The sequence below is a fragment of the Jaculus jaculus genome, chromosome 4 (genome assembly GCF_020740685.1).
Source record: "Jaculus jaculus isolate mJacJac1 chromosome 4, mJacJac1.mat.Y.cur, whole genome shotgun sequence".
Taxonomy (NCBI): Eukaryota; Metazoa; Chordata; class Mammalia; order Rodentia; family Dipodidae; genus Jaculus; species Jaculus jaculus.
In genome coordinates this window covers 59,141,416-59,163,811 of record NC_059105.1, presented here as the reverse complement: position 1 = coordinate 59,163,811, position 22,396 = coordinate 59,141,416, and the positions used below count along the sequence as shown (strand labels likewise).

The following is a 22,396-nucleotide window of genomic DNA, read 5'->3' as shown; positions in this document are numbered from 1 at the left end:
ATTTATTTATTCATCCATTCAAAGGACTGGGCCATAGCATACAGTGAGGAAGTGATGGAGAGAGGTGGTAACAAAGCGGAAGGAGTTTTGATGTCATGGAAGAATCTTACGGGTAGCAGTTCAAGTCAGGTGAGCTGGGTAGGGAGTGGGCAAATTACGCTTCAAGGAGATTTTGGAAATGGGATGGCTTTTTTTTTAAGTAAAAAAAAAAGATGACAAGAGATGTAGTCAGGAGTGAAGAGGTAAGGAAGCTGAGAAACTGAAAAGTAAGTAATGTGCAAAATACCTAAAACTCAACTTATAGCCCTTAAGAAATGCTATTTCTAGCTGGTGTGGTGGCACAAACTTTTAATCCCAGGACTCAGCAGACATAGGAGTCACTGAGCTTGAGGCCAGCTTGGGACTAACTACAGAGTGAGTTCCAGGTCAGCATGGGCTAGAGAGAAACCTCATCTGGGGGGAGAGGGGGCAGTGGGAAAGCCCTCCCCATAAAATAAACAAAAAAACCCAGTGAAATGCTAATTCTAAACCCAAGAGATGACGGCATGCCTGTCATCCCAGCAGTCTGGACTGCAGCGTGAAGTGGAGGATAACAAGTTTATCTCTAGTGCCTAGAATGGACTGAGGCATCTGCTCAGTACGAAGATGAAATAAGTAAACTATTAATGATTTCCTTTTTTACAAGCTCCTTAAATCCAATCTGCTCAGCCACAGTTCTGTGTGACAGAACTTCTTATGACAGTACTCACTAAAACATTCGTCTCTTTGAAGGAGTACTGGAGAGGAATTGTTAAAGGAATTCTTCCAAATTAGCCATGCCTGATTAATATTTTTCCAAAAGGTAAGTTTATTTACATGGGTTTTTATCATTAATTATGCTCAAATTTTTAGGAAATGAAAGTAGAAAACACTTTGATTTAGAGTATGCTCAAAAGCTGAACATGAAGACGGTGGTCATGGGGCTGGGAAGATGGCTCCGTGGGAAAGGTTGCTTGCTTGCAAAGCCTGCTGGTCTGGGTGTGAGGCTAAAGATGAATATACACTTAGCTAACAAAGCACAAGAGGAAAACATCGTGTTACTTCATTTGTTTAAGATATAGTAAGTAACTTGTAACAAACCCTCTACTTTAATAAGGTGAGCTAGGCGTGGTGGTGCACGTCTTTAATTCCAGTCCTAGAGAAGCAGAGGTAGGAGGATCAACTTGAGTTTGAGGCTACCCAGAGACTACAAGGTGAATCCCAGGTCAGTATGGGCTACAGTGAGACCCTATCTTCAGGAAAAAAAAAAAAAAAAAAAAAAAAAAACTGAAATGGTCATTTGGGCTGGGGAGATTGCAAAGCCTGCTACCAGGTTTGATGTCTTAGTACTCATGTAAAGCCAGACGCACAAAGTGGTGCATGCTTCTGGAGGTCATTTGCAGCAATAAGTGGTGTTGGCATGGCAATTCTCTCACTTTCTCAGAATGCAAATAAATAAATATTTATTTTTAAAAAGTCACTGATTTGGGCTGGAGAGATGGCTTAGCGGTTAAGTGCTTGCCTGTGAAGCCTAAGGATCCAGGTTCAAGGCTCGGTTCCCCAGGTCCCACGTTAGCCAGATGCACAAGGGGGCGCACATGTCTGGAGTTTGTTTGCAGAGGCTGGAAGCCCTGGCACACCCATTCTCTCTCTCTCTCCCTTTATCTGTCTTTCTCTCTGTGTCTGTCACTCTCAAAAAAAAAAGTCACTGATTTGATGATTATTTAATCATTTTATTCATAAAATATAAACAAGACTTACATTCCTTTTCTGTTCAGAATCTTTTTGTCCCAATAATTTTACATGTAGGACTGTGAGATACATCAATTATAAAATACACTGAAATGAAAACAGTTTTAAAATTTACAAATGCAAACAAGTCTTTTTATACAAGGTTCTCTATAAAGTTCATTAATGTAAAAATACTTCATTTGAACTAAGTATAAGGCATGTCCAATTTATGTTATTTCACAGAATTATTTTTGCCTTGTTGGTGACTTTTCTCTTCTCCGGTCCTGACTTTTCTTTAACTCTCTGGAATGTTCAGAGTATCTGTCAGATCTTTCCCAACGTCTGTCAGCACCATTCTGATACCTATCTTCATCATTGCTATAGCTTGAGTGTTTTTTAGTTCTCTCCCTTGACTTTGATCGATCTTTTCTTCTAAAATGTTCACTGTCCTGATTTCGGGTTCTTTGTTTCTCATTTTCAGAAAATGAATTTCTTCTCTCTCCTCTCTTCTTTCTTGGATCACCATGCTTATTTTCCAAATCTGCATACATTTCCTTGTCTCGGTCATTCCCAACTCTAGAGTAGCTATTTCCTTCAGGAGGGGCACTTCTGTCTGATGTGTATTTTGCTATGGGATCTCTCCACGTTGGATCTCTTGAGTTTTGATCCCTATGTCTTTCTGGCCTTCTTTCTCTCTCAGTCCTTGTCCCCTGGTGCCTTTGTTCTCTTCTTCTTTCTTCTTGTCTCCGATCACTGGCTTGTCTGTCCTGGGTCAATTTGTGTACTTCTTTACTTCTGGCCTTCCCTTGTCTCTTCTTCCTTAAGTCTTTACCTGTATGTACAAAATCAAACATAGTTAACGTATTTTAATCTCCAATCATAATTTAATAATAATATTAATGAATACTCTGTAGGTTCCAAATTTGTGTAAACTGGATAAATGCCAAGCTGAATAGAAAATCTGATGAGTTATTTTATAAGGTGCAATTTTAAAACATACACAATAACTCAGAATTAGCTAATACATACTGTTTCAGATTTGACAGAAAACATCTTGAAGTAAACTATAATAAATGTAATAACATTCCTAAAATGAATAGAAACACTTCCACTTACATAGTATATCCAAAACTAGACATCCTAGTGCATATGCATTGTCATAAACATATTACAAGATGTAATACTAGTCACATTTCTTCTTAAAGGAAGAAGAGGTACAACTGGTTTATTTCACAGGATGAGTATGTTTTCTATGAGAACATTTCTACTTTCTGGTACTGTCAGCCAGCAGCTGAACCAATAAGAGAAGCTGCATACAGTTTATAGTTACAGGCTTTAGAAGTTCCACAAAAGCTTGGTTTCTGAGAAAAAATAACAAAACAAGGGACTTCTGGGCCAGATGACAGCACAGTGGCCACGCCAAAGCAGCCTAGGGAGGGAAATAAGCAGAAAAACAGCAAAATACACTCTTCTTCCTAAAAGGTATGTAAGTTATTATCAACCACATCAGAGAAACAGGAAAGACTGAGATCTTTTAGAAAGGAGGAAACTGGCCATAATTCCACTGAGGCCCCAGCTGCCTGGATCCACACCCCTGCCTTCCCAGCCAGCAGAGCTGAAACTCTGAAGCTGCCAGAGGAACAAGCAGGGGAAAGCCTGACACAGGTAGCGACTCTGGACATAACCCCAGCTGCTCAGGACAAAACCAGAAGAAAAGAGGAGAGGAGAGGAGGGGGGGAGGAGAAGAAAGGGGAAAGGAGAAGAGGGGGGTGGGAGGGGAGAGGAAAGGAGAGGAGGGGAGAAGAGAGGAAAGAAGAGAGGAGAAGAGAGGAAAGGAAAAGGAAAAGGAAAAGGAAAAGGGAAAGGAAAGGAAAAGAAAAGAACTTCTAAGAAACCTTGTGGGCTGGCGAGATGGCATATTGGTTGGGGGGCTTGTCCATGGGGCCTAAGGACCTAAATTCAACTCCCCAAAACCCATGTAAGTTAGATACAAATAGTGGCGCATGTGTCTAGAGTTCGTTTGCAGTGGCTAGTGGCCCAGGCATGCCCATTTTCTCTCTCAAGTAAATAAATAAATAGACCTTGAACAATCACAAATATAGAATATAGGAAAATAACTCACTATTCGTGTGAGTGTGTGTATACAGGTACACATGTGAACCCTTGTGGAAGTCAAAGGACAACTGCAGGTTGGTCCTCACCGTCTACCTTGTTTGAGGCAGTCAGTTTCTCATAGCTCATAACTCACTAGGCTGGCTGGCCCATGAGCTTCTGGGCAATTTCTGACCCTACCTCCCTTCTTGCCCTAAGCATACAGGGTTTCCAGATGCTAGTGCCACATCTGTGGCTTTTCAATGAATTTTGGGGATCCAAACTCAGGTGCTTATGTCATAAGATCTTTAGCCACTGAGCCAACTCCCCAGCTGATAACTCATCATTTTAAGTGAAATTCGGTTCCTTTATTATTTAATATAAGTACATAAACCAAGAGTGCTGAAATGATTAAAAAATTTGCAAATTCACATGATTATAGAAAGAAGAAAACATGGCAGATAATCACCAATTCTTTTCCACATTCTACCCAACTTCTTATTTCTTTTGGCAAATGCCTACCTGTGACACACAATACAGTGAGTTGGTTTACTAGTAAGAACTTTCATTTCATCTCTGGCTCCTATCAAAGAGCTCTACAGAGCTTCAGCCACCCAAACAGAAGCCATCTGGTTCTGTGCTAAGCCCTCACCTCCCTGGCCTCCTCTAGACCCCTCAGGGCTCTGCTGACTCAAACTTAAGCCAGGCAACATGCAAAGTCCTCTGCCATGTCTGCTTTTCAGAGCTCCATTTTGGGGCAGTTTCTACTGTTTTTTTTTTTTTTTTGGGGGGGGGTTTCGAGGTAGGGTTTCACTCTGGCCCAGGCTGACCTGGAATTCACAATGACCCTCCTACCTCTGCCTCCCGAGAGCTGGGATTAAAGGTATGCACCACCACACCTGGCTTACTTTCCACTGTTTTTATGCTATTTAGTATTTTATTAACAGACAGTTCTCTACTAAAATTGGGCAACAAGGCAAATGAACTTTGAATGAGGAGACTTCCTCACTGCAGCAATGCATGCTGTGAGATCATCTGTTCTGAGAATGCAGACCATGAAATACCTTCTGGAGAATTCAAACGGGTAATGTTAAATCAACACTGTTTGGATTATTCAAGTACTAAGGTTTTTGTAGGCAAATGGAATCTTGCCTTATGAGCCACACAATTTTGGATGTCATACATTTTGTTACCATTTAGAAATGTAACCAGAAAGGCAATGAGAGTGTAAATGAGCCTTCCAACATAAGGCTGTATGTTGGGGGAGGCTGCTATCTCTCTGATATATGGCATAATAATTTTAGATAAACAGACTGTCCCTTATCTAGACTAACCAAGATACTACATTGCAAAAATGCACAGAAGACCTTTTCAGGTCCCTTGTCCAGATCAACTATATACTATATAGCAAGACAGCAGAATAGATCGTGGATAAAACAATATAGATCTTTCAATGTAACTGGAAACAAACTTTGAAAAGAAATTTCATGATAGCATTTCCTTTTCAAGTGGGATAAAGATTGAAGAGCTGTGCTCATGCTGAAACCAACTAGAAACATTTGATAAAAATGTTCTGTTTAAGGTTGGAGTGATGGCTCAGTGGTTAATGTGCTCAAAGCCTAACAACCCAAATTTGATTCCTCAGTACCCATGTAAAGCCTGATGCACAAAGTAGCACAGGCATCTGGGGTCCATTTGCAGCTGCTAGAGGCCCTGGCGTGCCCATTCTCTCTGCAGCGGGCATGGTGACACCTTTAATCCCAGCACTCTGGATAGGCAGAGGTAGGAGGACTGCTGTGAATTCAAGGCTGCCCTGAGACTACATAGTGAATTCCAGGTCAGCCTGGGCTACAGCGAGATCCTACCTTGAAACAAACAAACAAACAAACCCACCCAAAATGTTCTGTTTAAAGTGCTGGCCATCTGGAACAAGTCATTGTGTTATAAAAAAGGAGTGCTCAAGGAAGGGATGGGGATTTGTAAAAGGAAGAATGAGTCAACTGGAAGCAGCTTCTAATTGCCAAAGATGAAATAATTTGAACAACAGCATTAAACTTTACTCTGAAGAAAAACATAAATGCCCAGGAATCCATGATATCAAGATAAAACTGATTAAGTGAATGAGGGAAGAGGAACAATGTTCTTTACAGAAGAAATTCAACTATTAAATGTAGAAGAAAATAGATATATAGAAAACTTATCATTGGGTAAACATCACAGTACTAAGGGTTGTAGAGAAAGATTCAGAGATGGCTGCCAAAATTACTGAGAGAGCTTAAAGGGACAGACTTGCACAGTATTAAATTATCTCCCTGCAAGATATTAATTTAATAGAGGAAAACAGCTTCTTTGAAAACATTTAGCAGACACTTTCTCAATCTAGTGATCAAGGTTAACACTGACAGAAACTAATCATGTGAATACGTATGGGCCTTGTAATACAAAGCACTAAACTTTGTGCTATTTCTACAGCATTTCTGTCAAAATTGCCTATGCTCGCTCTATTCCAAAACAACATCAGACAGGTTTCTATATTGAAGGACTATAAAGTAAGTGACCAGAGGACTTCAAAAGTATCAAAGTCATTAAAAGTACATAGTCTGGGAACACCAAAGAGAATTCAACTAAATGCTAATAGATTTCCGAAAGAAAAAGGACACTGGCTTACTGGTTCCTGACGAACTCATTTAATTACTTTTGTGGAAATTCAAGTAAGATCTGTCTGTAGCTCTGTCAGTAATATGGTTCCAGTAGTAATACCAATAATGTAGCTGGTAAGCTAAAAAGTTGAAAGGGGAATCGGATAAAAGTTATATGCAGATTCTCTGAACTGTTTAACTATTCTGTAAGTATAAGATCAGTTCAAATTAAAGTTAAAAAATAAAGGCATTAGGTAACATTAAGGAATGAAGACTACAAGGACCAGAACTTCAAAATAATACAATAGCCCAGAGAAATATGCTGACATTGTACTGCCACTTTCTTCCTGGGAGCACTGCTGAGTCAGGGCTGCTGCTGAGGGACAGACACGACAGCAGAGCTCTGACTCGTTATTTGCAATACACCTCAGCAAATAATATACATGAAAATTACAAACCAGTATCATTAAGTGCTAACCAAAGTAGTTAAAATAAAAAATATGGACAATACATATCCAATAGGAGTGTACTTGGAATAACCATTTTGAAAACTGGAAGTATTCACTAAAATTAAACATAAACATCATACAATAGTGATTCCCTCTGTAGTTATATGCCAAAAGACACATGCATATACATATATGCAAATAGTTGAAAATATTACACAATATTTTCAATACCACAGCCTCCCAACCCACAGCTTAATGTACCTTCCTTAAAACAGCTCAAAATACAACAGCCTACAGTTGGATATTACAAAAAAGGGTTATTAAAGCACATAGTGCTGGCCTGGGTGAAGATCAAAGTTTAAGCTTCTAAATACTGTTTCTATGGAATGTGTTCAGCTTTGTGTAAAGTTGAAACACCAGAGTGAGCTATCTGTACAAATGTATGGCCAGAGATGAATACTATGTGTACAATTAAATGTCCACTGAGTATAAAGGAAAAAAGGATAAAATCATTTATTGGTAGCATTTTCCTATAATAGGAAGTTACTTACCAATGAGATTGAATGAACAATAAATACCATAATGGATAAATCACATTAATATAATGGTGAAAGAAACAAGTTAGACATAAAGGAGTTCATAAGTATAAAGTCAGAACAAACAAACAGACTGGGCATGGTGCACATGCCTGAACCCCAGCACTTGGGAGGTAGAAGCAGGAAGATCCGATGTTCAAGACCAGACTACATCTACATAATGCATTTGAGGCCAGCTTGAGCTACCTAACATTCCATCACCAAAACCAGCCAACATACAACCCCAAAGCAAAACAAAAACGGGGAAAATATCTGGCCATATGGCACAAGTCTAAAATCCTAGCACTTAGGAGGGTTAGACAAGATGACTGGAGTTCAAGGTCAACCTCTGCTACAGAGTGAATTAGAGGTTAGCTTTAGTTATAACGTTGACACCCTGTCTCAACAAAATAAAACAAATGAAATACCAGGCACATCTAACTAGTAGGATTACAAATCAGAAGTGTGGCTGTCATGAGGCTGGGAGGAGGGTAGCAGACAGGAGAGGGAACAGGAGAACATCTAGGGGAGCAGCAGTTCTTGCTCCGATTGCCAGCTATACAGGAGTGTGCTCTACAGAACCCTCAGCACACATCTTACAAGGCTCGCAATCAACTTGATATACATCAACTAGTAACATGAAGTCTAGTAAAAGGCAAGAACCAAAATTTCTTTCAAATGTAAATGTCAGGACGGTATTTGCACACTAGACTATAAACACAAATGGTATCACCAGGCATCACTCAATACCTGTCAATGAATTATCTTCATTTCTATAAACATGTTTCAAAATGTAAGTGCAAGATACCAAAGGCTACAATAGTGATAGGATGATCACTGATACTACAGTGGCTTTTAACAACTAAACTAAAACAATTAAGCAGTAATCAAATGATCTTATTCCCTCATTACAAGTATTGCTAGTAGAACAAATAAATGAGCTTCAATACCTGAGGCAGAGCTCTGGCTACTGGAGGACGAAGAGTTGCTCTCCTCACTGGAGGACCCTGAACTGCTCTCACTGCTGTCAGAATCTGAATCTGAGTCTGAGGACTCCGATGTTGAAGATGATGATGCTGAGGAAGAAGAGGTCGGGGACTTGTTCTGCTCCACATCTGGCTTCTGTGCTATGATGACCTTTGGTGTATTTTTAAGATGCTCACGCAATTCATCCCTAGTTAGAAATATGATGTGTTTGTTAAATTAGGCCTCCCTGGGAACTGTGAGACAACTGTTTAAGTTCAAGATAAAAATGTGAAAAGAATCCTTACGTTAAACCACCAAGGCCTATAGAAGTAAAGAAGTTGATGGCGAACCGAGTGTTTCTTGGGTTGTCTCGGGGTAACAGTCCTTCAAAGAATGGCTGGAGGGTTCTAAGAAGAAAAAAAAAAAAATGAAGAAACGAAAACAGATAAAGAGAAATACACAAAATTAGAGACAGCCATGCTTCAGATTTTGATTACCAAACTTCATTATGCAATAGGTTAAAAAATCTTATTTTATGCTAACACACCTACAGAATACATCAATATATACTCACAAACATATGAATGCAGATATTTTATGTATATTTGAAATTTTTCTGTACACATGAATACAAATATAGCATTGTGCAAAAGCACTGAGGAAAGTGAGAAAGACTGACAGAAGGCAGATGACAAAGATGAATACTGCAACAATTACTGTGTCTATGAGTGGGGACAAGCAGCAAATACAAACAACACAGTGTGGCTACAGACATGGGCTTCTGAGTGCTACACTAAATGACAACCCAATAGAGAGAAGTGTTTCACAGACAAAACAGGTAAAATACAGGAAGACTGGCTAGCAGTTTGCTAGACAGATTAAGATGATGAGCACTGTTAACAGATACAGACTAAAGGAAGCACCTAAGAGCCAGGGATAGGCTTGTTGATACTAGTATGGCAAGGTGCCGCTTGCTGAAGGGGGAAGAGATGAGCATGATAAAGCAGTTAAGTCATATAAACCAAGACATGTGGGACCGCTGAGAGACAGAATACAGGTCCCAGTAAAAGCCTTTGGTGAACCTGAACACTGGAGAGGCTGACTGAGAGGAGAAAGAGAATAAGAAAGAATGCGAAGGAAGTGAGGAGCCTAACTGAGCAACTGGTAAACTATTAAGTGAGGAAGAGAAGTAGAGAGGGTAAAACATAGAAAGACCAGTGGATCAAACCAGCGGTCATGGAGAAATCTGAAAGTACATGGCAGAATGAACTAGAAGCCAACCTACATGACAATGAGCAATCTGAATGAACAGGTAATAAGAAAGGCGAAACAGGGATTGCAAAGAAGGCCTGGAACAGAACTCTATTCCATGCAATAATCTGAATAATTACATGATTTATTTATACTTCCCACTGATACCAGAATATAAATTTCATTCGAAGGTTCAGAATTAGGGAAAATGAAAATAAAAATGCAAATACTCATCCTGGGAAATTTCAGTGAACATGAAAAACAATTTTGTGTTTCCAAACTAAAAGAGGTGTTCATTCTGTATATGTTATCAATAAGCTAAAAATCATTAAAAGCTGCTGCATGCACCCATATGCTCTGTGTCATGAATCTCAGAACAGAATATTTACCCCAAGTCCTGGTGGTCTTCACTCGTCTTTTACAGCCAAGGGTATACCTGTGTCTGCTATAATGAGGGAAAGCTAAGAACAGTGAGACAAAAAGGTGTTTGATGAAGAACTTACTCATCCTTTAGTCTTGCATTGAGCTTAGGAAGACCCATGTATTCACACAGTTCCTGGAAAAATATTTTGACAAAAATTCTACTGGATGATGTAGTGGTTTCTTCACTCAGTTTTATACATTCAAGAACCTGAAAAATAAATAAATTAAAAAAAAAAAGCTACAGTTTCATTTTGATTTTCAAAAGGCAGGACAAAGTAAACAGTAAGTTTAAGTATTTCTTGAAATTATGATTCATTTTCAGCTTGAAGCAGTATCTGAGTCTCCTTATGCTGATATACATGGTTTCCTGGCCAAGTTTAAGACTGCTTCTCTATATTAATTTTCAAATGTTAGGAAGTTACAGAGATATTCATTCTCTTTCTTGAGTAGGGTGCTTATCAAAGCCTTATTTATTTATTTTTTGTTTTTCGAGGTAGGGTCTTACTCTAGCCCAGGCTGACTGGAAATTCACTATGTAGTCTCAGGGTGGCCTCAAACTCACAGCAATCCTCCTACCTCTGCCTCCCAAGTGCTGGGATTTAAGGTGTGTGCCACCATGCTCAGCAAGGAAGGTGCTTTTGATAGCAGAGAATATATCTTGTCTTGAGATAGACACTGCAGTGAAGACTGGTCTCATTTCCACTCACTAAATTGTGGTATACAACTGAGGATTTGGGAGCACAGTGCCACTGAAAGTATTAGGCACATACACACATAATAAAGACAAAAAACCCACAATATATCCTGAAAAGTAAGACTGGCTTACAAAGTAATTCATGGAGATATATTTTGGCAAATAAAAATGAAAGTAATTTCTAGTGTTCATGGGTTACATGCTGCAGGTGCCTGTCACTCAACTGTTTACAGCTTGATTTCATTTTCTAAAACAAGGTCAGCTAACAAATTCTTTTTTTTTTTTAATTAATTAATTTATTTATTTGAGAGCGACAGACACAGAGAGAAAGACAGGTAGAGGGGGAGAGAGAGAATGGGCGCGCCAGGGCTTCCAGCCTCTGCAAACGAACTCCAGACGCGTGCGCCCCCTTGTGCATCTGGCTAACGTGGGACCTGGGGAACCGAGCCTCAAACCGGGATCCTTAGGCTTCACAGGCAAGCGCTTAACCGCTAAGCCATCTCTCCAGCCCAACAAATTCTTATTTAGCATAGCTGGGCATACTTAGCACTGACATTAACCTATATTGTTAAGACCAGTGCTGCTGTTTCATTCTAGCCTTGTAGTATTTCAAAATGTAAACTCTTTTTTCCTGAGTATGATTCCTTTCTTCTTAAAATTTCTAGAAATGTTACTTTTCTTCTATTCTATCCCCCCTTTTCTTAAGGCAAACCCACTGAACTGCTTTTGTTTTTTTCTTTTATGAAAGAGGGGGGGGGGAGGGAGAGGGGGAGGGAGGGAGGGAGGGAGTGAGAAAGAAAGCAAAGGCTGGCCAGGGCCTTCACCACTTCAATCGAACCCCAGACGTGTGTGCCCCACTGTGTGGATGTGCGACCTTGCACACTTGTGTCACTGTGCATCTGGCTTACATGGGACCCAGAGAGTCAAACATGAGTCCTTATACTTCGCAGGCAAGCGCCTTAGCCACTAAGCTCTCTCTCCAGCCCTGATCTACTATTTTCTATGTCATACTACTGACACAGATACCTTTGTTCTTCCCTTACGTGGCAATCTCCCTGATATCCAGGACCACATAATTCATCTTGATTGCCACCCACATTTTCTAGTGGCTGGGAACACAGCTGATAGCTAAAACCTGGTGCTTCAATGTACAACAACTGTATAAGTACTAGTTTAATGTTCAGTCCAGTGCCTCTTTCTTCATCAAGAACAAGATTATAGAATCCCATTATAGTTTGGACTGTTATATGACCCAGGATAGTATTTCTTATACTTGTGTATTATTTAGTTTGCTTCTACACTATAGGAACTCAATATCAGAGATAGCAGTTACAGTTTAAGTACAGTAAAAGTATACTACATGTTTCATTTTAATTCATATTTTTCAATAGGATTAAGAATGGCAAAGTCACAATACATATTTGGGAATAAGGGGGTTAGGAAAGAAGAATAGATATTGACCCAAGTACTTACACTCCATGGAAGTGAATCAGTATATAAAAGGTGAGCAAACATCTTAGCAACATTTCTCAATTTGTTTGTTTCCAAGCGATGGATGGTATCATACTGTTCTTTGAATATACTTTCAAATGATTCCATGTATTCCTTTTTCAGCATGCAAAATCGCTAATAAGTAAAAAGCTGAATGTCAATATCAGCAAAAACTGAACACTGATATAACCAACCTCACTCCTAAATTTACTGAATCAAATAAAATATTTTGTATACCAATCAAAAATATGTTATCACTACATCTTTCTGTGCTATAAAATGTTCAAAAAGAAGTTAGAGTATCCATCTACCAGGATTTACATGCTCAAACAAAATTGTACATGTAGATGTGATCCTAGACATGTATATTTTGTGTGTGTATATACACACACATATATGTACATATATATGTATACACACATATGCCTTGTGAAAAGTTTAGAATAAAAAAAATACACTAGCCGGGCGTGGTGGCATACACATTTAATCCCAGCACTCGGGAGGTAGAGCTAAGAGGATCTCTGTGAGTTCAAGGCCACCCTGAGACTCCATAGTGAATTCCAGGTCAGCCTGGGCTAAAGTGAGACCCTATCTTAAAAAACCAAAAAAAAAAAAAACCACCAAAAAAAACCCCACACTAGATCATGCTTTACTTGTGCTGCTTGAACATGATACTGACTTTAATCCCTGCTCTGAGATTTAAAAAAATATAGTATTCAGTTGTTTACTCGAGGCAGGAGAGAGCATTTTGCTTTTAGAGAGATCTCCTGTTAAGAATCAACCAACCTAGACCACAGAGCAGAATAATTCATTCTCTATATGTATGCTAAGAATCTCTTAAGGCTTGTATTAAATTTTAGTTAAAAAAAAAAACAAAAAACAAGATTGGAACTCACCCCAGCTAGTAAGCCAAAAAACTTCTCATAAGTCCTTTGCTGGGCACAGCAATCAAGTATCATATTACAAAGTTCTTTCTATTTGGGAAAAAAAAAGTACATTAATGTCTCAAAACATGGCACAACTTCAATTTCTATGTAAATGATCTACATACTATGACAATCTACCAATGACAGACTATTTTCAAGTGACAAAAACTTTGTAAAATTCTAAGAAACCTCAACTTATGTCAAGCTTGTAATTTCTGAAAAGCAAACAGTGTGGCTGACAGCATCTGTAGCTATTTATGCTAATCTGATTTAATGTAAAATTCTAAACTCATGTAAGTGTGCATCATTTATAAAGAACCTAGTAGATAAGAGAGATATGTCAGGGACAGCCTGAATATATTATAGCCTAAAAGGATTATATGTCAAATTCCTTTAAAAATAGTCTTACCAACATAGCATTTAACAATTTATACTCCTCCCAAATATACAAATTCAATTGTTAAAGAATGTATTTAGTATGCAAAAGGCAGGATATGATGAGTGTTTACGGAAGCATAATGGGTGAAACTGCATCACATTTACAATAGAGCAGTGAATCATATTGTGAACAGTAAGACACAGTAATATAGCAAGGACACTGCTAAAGGTCAGTACTTCTTACAAAACAGATTACTTCTTCCCTAGACTAAATGCAGCTATGAGTCATTCCCTATGGCTTATAGTTAAGTATTTTAACATTGCAATTACATATTAGAGCAGTTTTGGGAGACCTGGGTATATGAAAATAGATGTAGTAGACCATTGTTAAATATTATCAAAATGTGTTGAGGTTAGTTTCATAACAATTACCATTTTGATTAATATTAATAACATTTATAATAACTTAATTACATTACTCAAATAATGTAACAAAGTTACACAGTAATTTCAATGTCAATTGCTATTTTAAAGGTTAATTTTCTAATTTATTTCCTTTCAAGAATAATATACCAAGTACACACAGAATATAAATAGGAATAGTTATTAACATACCAAACTTTAAAAACAGTTTTTCAAATTTGAAAAAAAAATATATTTTTCAAAACTTCAAACCATGGCATTTCAATAACGGATCCATATAAGAGAACAAAGATTGACTCTTTTTTTTTTTTTTTAACTGTGAAAGGGACAGAAAATATTTTAGAGGTTATAGCCAATGTGCTCTCTGTCACAGCTATTCATTCTGCTGCTGTGATGTGAAAAGTCATTTAAAAGAATAAGTGAACTGGATTTCAAATAAAACTTTATAAATATAGGCAGTGGGTCTGGGTTACAGACTACCAAGCCACTAGCTGATCCTATTTAGAGCCTTAAGTCAAAGAGTTCATGTCTAATAATAAAATAGTTCAGGTAATCAAGAACTTGAAATCTAACATCCTATTGGAGCTACTACATTTACTCTGAATCTGTGCAAGGTCTAGTACCTGTGAAGCAATTTGTAAAAAACAAAATCACCAAATCTTGGCTCAGGTTATAAGAATCTAAAGTATATATAGGCAGAGAGTATTAAATACAAGACAACTGGAAAAGAAATAAGATTATTTATTGAACTTAGTGTTTCCCATCCTTAGCATTAGGGTTCTGATACTTGTAAGTGAGCTAAGTTTAAGACAATGAGTCCCATGGGCTAAGTGAAGATCTTAGAAACTTCAAGGGTACTATATTTCTGACAATTACAGTGTCTGACATGCAGCATATCTCATTACATTTTTGCTGAATGAACTGATCAATTGGACAAATAATGTCAGTCCTAAATCCAATTAGGATAATGTAACAATATGTACTATGATCTTTTTATTTTAATCAAAAGAAAACTGGAGTACATGAAAATAAATGACCAAGTAGTATGTGCATTAAACAACTAAATCTATGACACTATTTGATTCACAGGCAGTCATTTAGAGATTGTACATAGAACATGATGTTGCAGGGACTATTTTTCTAGTGCACCATCCAAGTGAAAGACCCTCTGGATTCCTAAGCCTTGAATTATTACAAAATTACAAAACCCTTCATTTAAAACCAAGTATCACTGAGTTATTGCTTCAATTCCAAAACCTACTAATGACCTTGTAGGTTTTTTAAATATTTATTTATTTGAGAGAGAGGAGGAGAGAATGGACACACCAGGGCCTCTAGCCAGTGCAAATGAACTCCAGATGCATGTGCCCCCTTGTGCATCTTGGCTTACATGGGTCATGGGGAATCCAACTGGGGTCCTTAGGCTTTGCAGGCAAATGCTTTAACCACTAAGCCATTTCCCCAGCCCTGACCTTGTGTTTTTAATTTTTTTTTTTTTCTCAAGCTGAAAGAGAGAGAGAGAGAAAGAGAGAGAATGGGCAAAATGTGCAAGTCATGTCTCTAGCTGCTGCAAATCATCTCCAGATGCATGTGCCACATTGTGCAGCCAGCTTGATGTGGGCACTGAGGAATCAAACCTGGATTGACAGGCTTTGTTAGGCAAGTGCCTTAACTTCTGCGCCACTTTCCTAGCCCCTTAAGTGTTTTTATAAGCAATATTTTATGAGTAACAGAAAAAAACAAAAGTGCTAACGTACTGTTTGGCTCTCAGGAAACTCCATTTTCAGCAATTTGTGAGCACACTCTTCAAAATCTAAACTATGGAGAGAAGGTCACAGAATGTTAAATGCTTATAGCATAAGCTGCAACACTTTTTTATACATAAAACTAATACCACATTATAGTTTGAAATAATCTCTTTGACCAGTACATGCACATTACATGTTTATACATATAAAGCATACAGCAACTCCTACAAAGAATAAAACACTAAGGCTCATAACAAGGTGAGCAAACCTGAATTCTGTTATGTAACAGAGATATAGCTCAAGCTATGCTCTGAAGAGGCAAATTCAGAGAGACGGAAAAACAGAGGGACTAGGCAGTGACTGGTCATGTGTATAGTTTAATTTGGAGAAGTGACAATGTCCTGGAGCTGGTAATGGTTAGAAGTTTGTGAATATAATAAACCAACTAGTTCCATACTTGAAATGATGAATTTTGATATGGGAATAAAACCTCAATTTTAAAAGGCAAATAAATATAAATATAGAGAGAAGTAGGGAGAGATCATGCAGTTATAATGGCAACTACATTCCTCAAATATATCAATCGGAAGTTCTTTATGTTAATGTGAAGAAATAATAAATACATGGTATACAAAGTTCTCACTGATGCGATCATGTTATTTTTGTCTGCTCTAATCAGGTCACAACAGAACCTTCTTAAATGTTTGCACCATCTTTACCTTTAAACACTAGATGATAGCAGGCATGGTAGCTCATGCCTTGAATCCCAGCACTCTGAAAGACTGAGGCAGGGCTAACATGAGACTGAGGCCAAACACCTGGGTTATTCAGTGAGTTCCACATCAGTCTAGGCTACCATGAGACCCGATCTCAAAAACACAAAGCCACAAAACAACCACTGATAATTGTAGGAAGAAATGTATGAACTGGCTTGATTTGATAATCTATTAAAGGATAAACCTAAGCACTCTAAAAAACCAGGTCCCAGGTGGCAAGGAGTAATTTCTAATGCTCAAGGTTTTACTGAAAACCAGCTGAAAAGTATCAGTAACTACATTGAAAGAATTAGAAAAACAGGAAGGATGCTTAACAATGAGGGCAAAGAAAACTAAAGCTGTAAAATGTGAAAATGTGGCCACCTGTTCTGTTTTTTGAGATACCATCTCATGCAGTCCAGCTGACCTTAAACTCACCATATACCAGAGGATGACCTTGAGTTTCTGACCTTCCTGACTTTTCCAACCCAGTGCTGGGACTGCAAGCATGTGCCACTATACCTTCTTCATGTTTTCATATGTCCTTATTATAACAAACTCAACTTTTAAGACACGTACTTTCATGTACCAGTATAAATACACACTTCAATTAATAACAGATATCTTGGGTTGCTGGTGGTATATCATCCTGACTTGGGTTCATACATACTTAGCATTTCAGAAAGATTTTAAGATAGCTCATTCAATCCTCTTGTTTTAGAAAGAAAACACAGGACACAGAGGTGTCTGAGACTCACTCCTAGACCAAGTGCCTGAAGTAACATGCATGGGAATGCTTATGCTGCCCACCCAATGGAAAAGCTAGAACCAAGAATGAATTTGAAAATTAATTCTCAAATTTATTTAGAGAAACCAGGATAAATCCTTCTCCAACTAGGAGTAAACACATTAAAATCTCATCATGAGACAGTAAATGGTGTTCTATCACACCAAACCCCACCTACTTCTCCATGTTTCTGTCGTACCATGAGATTAGTCAATGAAAAGAAATTAGAAACTTCAAGCACCATACAGTTCTGTTGTCAAGCTTACTTCCTGCTTGCAAGATTTCCAAAAGCGTTTGACTTGCATACATAAGGCCATAGGTTCAATCCCCAACAATGAATCCCACCTCCCATTTCCCAAAGTGAACCATTTACATTTACATTTACATTTACCATTTACATAAAGTCCTCAGAACCATTTGACTTGGCCACTTCACCCCATCAAGCCTGGGTGCCATAAAGACAGATAAAATGCAAAACACTAGGACAAAAAAGACAATAAAACACCTGTGATCCAATCTCCCTTCAAAATAAGCACTGCTGACATACAATGCATTATTTCTGGAGTACGATTGCCTATGTCTTAGTTAAGACACTACAAGTCCAGTACCACAAAGTATGTATACTTCCCTCAGCTAACATTATATTAGATGATATGCCCACATTTTTAAAAACTCAGGATTACTCTTCAAGGACATAAATTATACATTTTGACCAACTCTTCAAAATGCTAACATATAAGGTTGTAATTACAGCAACTACTAGTGCTACCACAGATAATGGTAGTTGTTACTTTTTTCTTTTTTCCTGGGTTTTTTTTTTTTTTTTTTTTTTTTTTTTTTCAAGGTAGGGTCTCTCTCTAGCCCAGGCTGACCTGGAATTCACATGCAGTCTCAGAGTGACTTGGAACTCAGGACGTCCTCCTACCTCTACCACCCAAGTGTTGGGATTAAAGGCATGCACCACCATGCCTGGCTTGTCACTTGTTTCTTGATACTTTAATTTGTTGTCATTTTTGTGACTTAAGAGATTACAAGGTTAATTAAGGTTAATTAAAAGGGGGGGCTGTCACTAGGGATGGTGGTGCATCCACTCCTCAGGAGGCAGAGGTGACAGGACTGCTATGAGTTTGAGGCCACCCTGTGACTACATAGTGAATTCCAGGTCAGCCTTGGCTAGAGTAAGACCCTACCTCAAAAAGAAATAAAACTGAAAATAAAAAAGTTTAAAAAGGTTTCTTTAAAACATTTTTAAAAAGTAACGCTTCAATGTTAATGCTGATAGAAACATACAACTGAACCACCTTCTATATCTGATCAGTGTTCAATTTGTAAAACCAGACAAATGAAAAGCCAAACTCTAGGAATATTTACCTATAACAAAGTTTCTCATCTTCAAGTTTATAGGAAAAATACTTAAGGGCTGGGGAGAAGGATTAGTGGTTAAAAGTCCTTCTTGCAAACCTGCCAGCCAGAGCTCCATTCCTCAGCACCCACGTAAAGCTGGGCAAAAGGTGTTGTATGTGTCTGTGAGCCCAATGCATTTACTGCAATGGGAAGTGGAATCAGCAGCAGTTAACAGCTAGCAGGCCAGCCAAACTGGCACTCATGCAGCCACAAAACAAGAGATCTTTCTTTCAAAAAAGAAGATGGGAGGAGAGGACAAATATCCATAGGTTGCCCTCAGAAGTCCACACATGTAGCACATACATGTCTATAGATAAATTTAAAACAATACTTTTTATGTGATGGGCAAAGAAATAGGTGAAAATTAAACCAAGTTTTAACCCATGTTCTGCTGTTTAATATTCCTGTATTTGAAGATGAATCTTAAAGCCAAAGTTTGTAGACAGAAAGAAAACAAGGTGACTCCTACTTATGAATCATTATTGCTATTACATCATACTAAATGGAAAGATACAAAACCTAGGAACAAAACAAACCTGAAGAAACAGCTCTCTTTCAGTGTGAAATGTAAATAGTGTTCCCACTACTTCAACAGGTTGATTTGCATACAAAATAACAGATGAACTAAGCATTTGACATTTCCAAGTATTTCTCTTCAAAACTAAACTCAGCCTTCAGGAATCCTAGTACTTCTACTTTCTATTACTTTAAATTAAAGTACCCTCAAATCCATCCTAACTGAAATTCCTAATTTCATTTATAATCATTTGCATTTGCATAATAAATTAGTGTCCAATAGTTATCACAACAGTACTTAGACTCACAATTAGAAGACAAATGAGAAAAGAAATGTCAAACTTCCATTAATAATTAAATACAGTGTTAGCTTTTAATATTTTCAAGTTTTTATTAAGATATTTAACTATGTCACAGCTAAAAGGAAAAATTAGGTAAAGACAACTCGCTTTCAAAGAAAGGAACTCTGAGCTAGGATCTACAATGTTGGGCATGAAGCAGGGTAAAGAGTAAGGATGAGAATGATGAAATGGTGTCTAGTTTCCTTTTATCAGATTTTAAATTGACTCCCTTCACCCATCCCTTACCCAAAGACAAAAACAAAACATCAATAAAGCTGTAAGTATCCTACCTTGATTGAATAGCAAGATATATTGTACGACGAAATGAGACTAGATTAATTTCTGTTTTATCATGAATAGTCACTTTTTGTCCTGTAAGAAATTAAACATAATAGTTATGAAGCTACAAAAACAAGCACAATGAAAATACTTCCCTATACAACGTTTTTCTATAAATTCAATTAGAACAACTCTGCATTTAATAAGCCACCTAGCCTGCTGTGTATCAGTCAATATTCACAGAATTAAGGCAGTGATTCTTATTTCTTTTGCCAGATCGTTTTGTCAGCCTTAAGCCCAGTTTTGTTTCTGTGCCACCAGCACAACTGGACACAAGACACAATGTCCCGTGCTGTAGCTTGATAGAATATTATTTTCAGAGTTATAAAAACATCTTTGGATAATGCAAACAAACTGAAATTTACAGGCTGAAACTCCATTTAGGACAACACTGGAACAACAGGTTGGATGCATCCACTACAAATATATACTGTCAAAAATTTTTCATCTAACATAAGAAAATTTTCCTTATACATAACTGTTTTTATTTGAACCATGTTTCCATATAAAAAAAGAAATTCTAATATAAATTTAAATATGTGGATATTTGGTTGATTTAAAGAAGAAACTGGGGGAAAACATTATTTTATAAAATGTTATGTAAGAATCTGATTGTAAGATCTAGCTAAAGTATGCTAACCCAAAAGAGAAGGACAACTTTAAGTATTTTTCACTTAAGCAATTCATGTAAATAATGACCCGTTTATTCATACTCTGATATAGTCACTGATATTTAACCAAAGTAAAGTTGTGTTTATTTTCCTGTGAAATGATGTAATCCAAGGTGAAGAGGAAGAACATCATGCCTGTTTCTGTACAAACATAGCTGTTGGTCTCCCCACTGAGTTTGCCAGAATGAATAGCAAATATCTAATTATTCACATCTGTCACATTCTTGCCAGGGTTTCATAAATTATACACACTCAGCATGAAAGTACCTTTTCTTTTTTAAAAAAATAATGAAATCAAAGGTTTATTCTACCTAACTAAAATTACACTGATATTGTGAAGTGAATTTTCTGATTTAGTAATTTTCAGAACTGATGATATTTTATTGTGAGGAGGGCAGTCTTGTGCCTTGTAGTTTCCCTGGTCTTCACCCACAGATACCAGTTATGTATCTCACAGTTCCTTCCCAAGGGACAGAGAAATACTGTCTGGGGTATTGCTTCAGAAGTAATTGAATTTTGGGAGTGTTCAGAGCCTCTGAATAAGCTACAGCTATACCTTCTTCATCATCTTCTCCTTCTTCCTCCTCCTCTTCTTCCTCATCTTCACTACTTCCAGCATCTTGATCTGTGTTTGAATCACTGTCTCCTTCATCAAGAATTTCTACAAGGCCAAGTTCAAAGAAATGATGATGAGCAAGACACATTACTACATTCTAACAACAGACAATTCTCAGTTCACTGACACTGGTATGGAAGTTTATTGTCAACAATGGCAATACCAGCAAGCCAGAGTTATTGCCTAGGTGGCAAGAAAGCACAGCAACTGATTTACTATAGTTGTATGGATCACTTTTCTGCCAGTTTAAAAGAAGCCAAGAAATAAGAAAGGAATGAAAAGAACAACAACAACAAAGGATAGGAGCAAGGAAAAGGAAATGAGCAAATACACTGAGCAAAATATAGAACCCAAACCTATCATATAAAAGTCCACATACTATGAGAAAGAACAAGTTTGACCTAGCTGAAGCTGGATATAGAAAAGAAGACTAGAGGGCTGGGGAAATGGCTTAACAGTTAAAGCATTTGCCTGCAAAGCCCAAGTATCCTGGTCCACTTGCCCAGGACCCACATAAGCCAGATGCACAAGGGGTTGCATGCATCTGGAGTTTGGTTACAGTGGCTAGAGTGCCTGGAGAACCCATTCTCTTTCTCTCTGCCTCTTCCTCTTTTTCAAAATAAATTAATAAATAAAATTTTTTTTAAAGATTAGCAGACAACAAATAAATTTGCAATGACAAAATGTGGGGAAAAAATCCCAAAATTTGGTGTTCACATTGAATTTTAAAAATGAGGGCTGGAGAGATGGCTTAGCAGTTAAGGTGTTTGCCTGCAAAACCAAAGGATCCTGGTTCAATTCTCCAGGACCCACATAAGCCAGATGCACAAGGGGGCACATGTGTCTGGAGTTTGTTTGTAGTAGCTGGATGCCCTGTGTGACCATTCTCTCTCCCCCTCTCACCTCTTTCTCAAATAAATAAATTAAATATTTAAAAAATAAAATTTTTCATTGAAATGCTCACCTGCTTGATTGACCACTATAATAAATCTAAATATCCTTATAAATAAAATTAAAACAAAAGCTTAAAATTCTTTAAGAAAGCTGGTAAGATAATCACATTATTGGATGATCAATTCTTAAAATACAGGTTGAATTCAGAACTAAACGAATGTATGTGAGAGACAACACAAGACCAGCTATTATATTAATAAACAAATGATA

The 22,396-nt window shown here is 37.6% G+C and overlaps 1 protein-coding gene across 2 annotated transcripts in view; it reads right to left on the bottom strand.

Moving 5' to 3' along the window:
- Nucleotides 1–1,767: 1,767 nt before the first annotated feature.
- The window catches only part of Cwc22 (CWC22 spliceosome associated protein homolog), a 50,935-nt gene continuing 30,306 nt past the window's right edge, over nucleotides 1,768–22,396 (bottom strand). For both annotated transcript variants that reach the window (XM_045147973.1, XM_045147972.1), the window contains exons 13-21: nucleotides 21,173–21,277; nucleotides 19,897–19,978; nucleotides 15,813–15,873; nucleotides 13,225–13,302; nucleotides 12,311–12,463; nucleotides 10,224–10,351; nucleotides 8,775–8,876; nucleotides 8,454–8,677; nucleotides 1,768–2,581 (exon numbers count right to left, since the gene is read on the bottom strand). In XM_045147973.1, coding sequence (XP_045003908.1) covers nucleotides 1,995–2,581; nucleotides 8,454–8,677; nucleotides 8,775–8,876; nucleotides 10,224–10,351; nucleotides 12,311–12,463; nucleotides 13,225–13,302; nucleotides 15,813–15,873; nucleotides 19,897–19,978; nucleotides 21,173–21,277 — 1,520 coding nt within the window. In that variant the 3' untranslated portion in view covers nucleotides 1,768–1,994. The remainder of the gene's footprint in view (nucleotides 2,582–8,453; nucleotides 8,678–8,774; nucleotides 8,877–10,223; nucleotides 10,352–12,310; nucleotides 12,464–13,224; nucleotides 13,303–15,812; nucleotides 15,874–19,896; nucleotides 19,979–21,172; nucleotides 21,278–22,396) is intronic.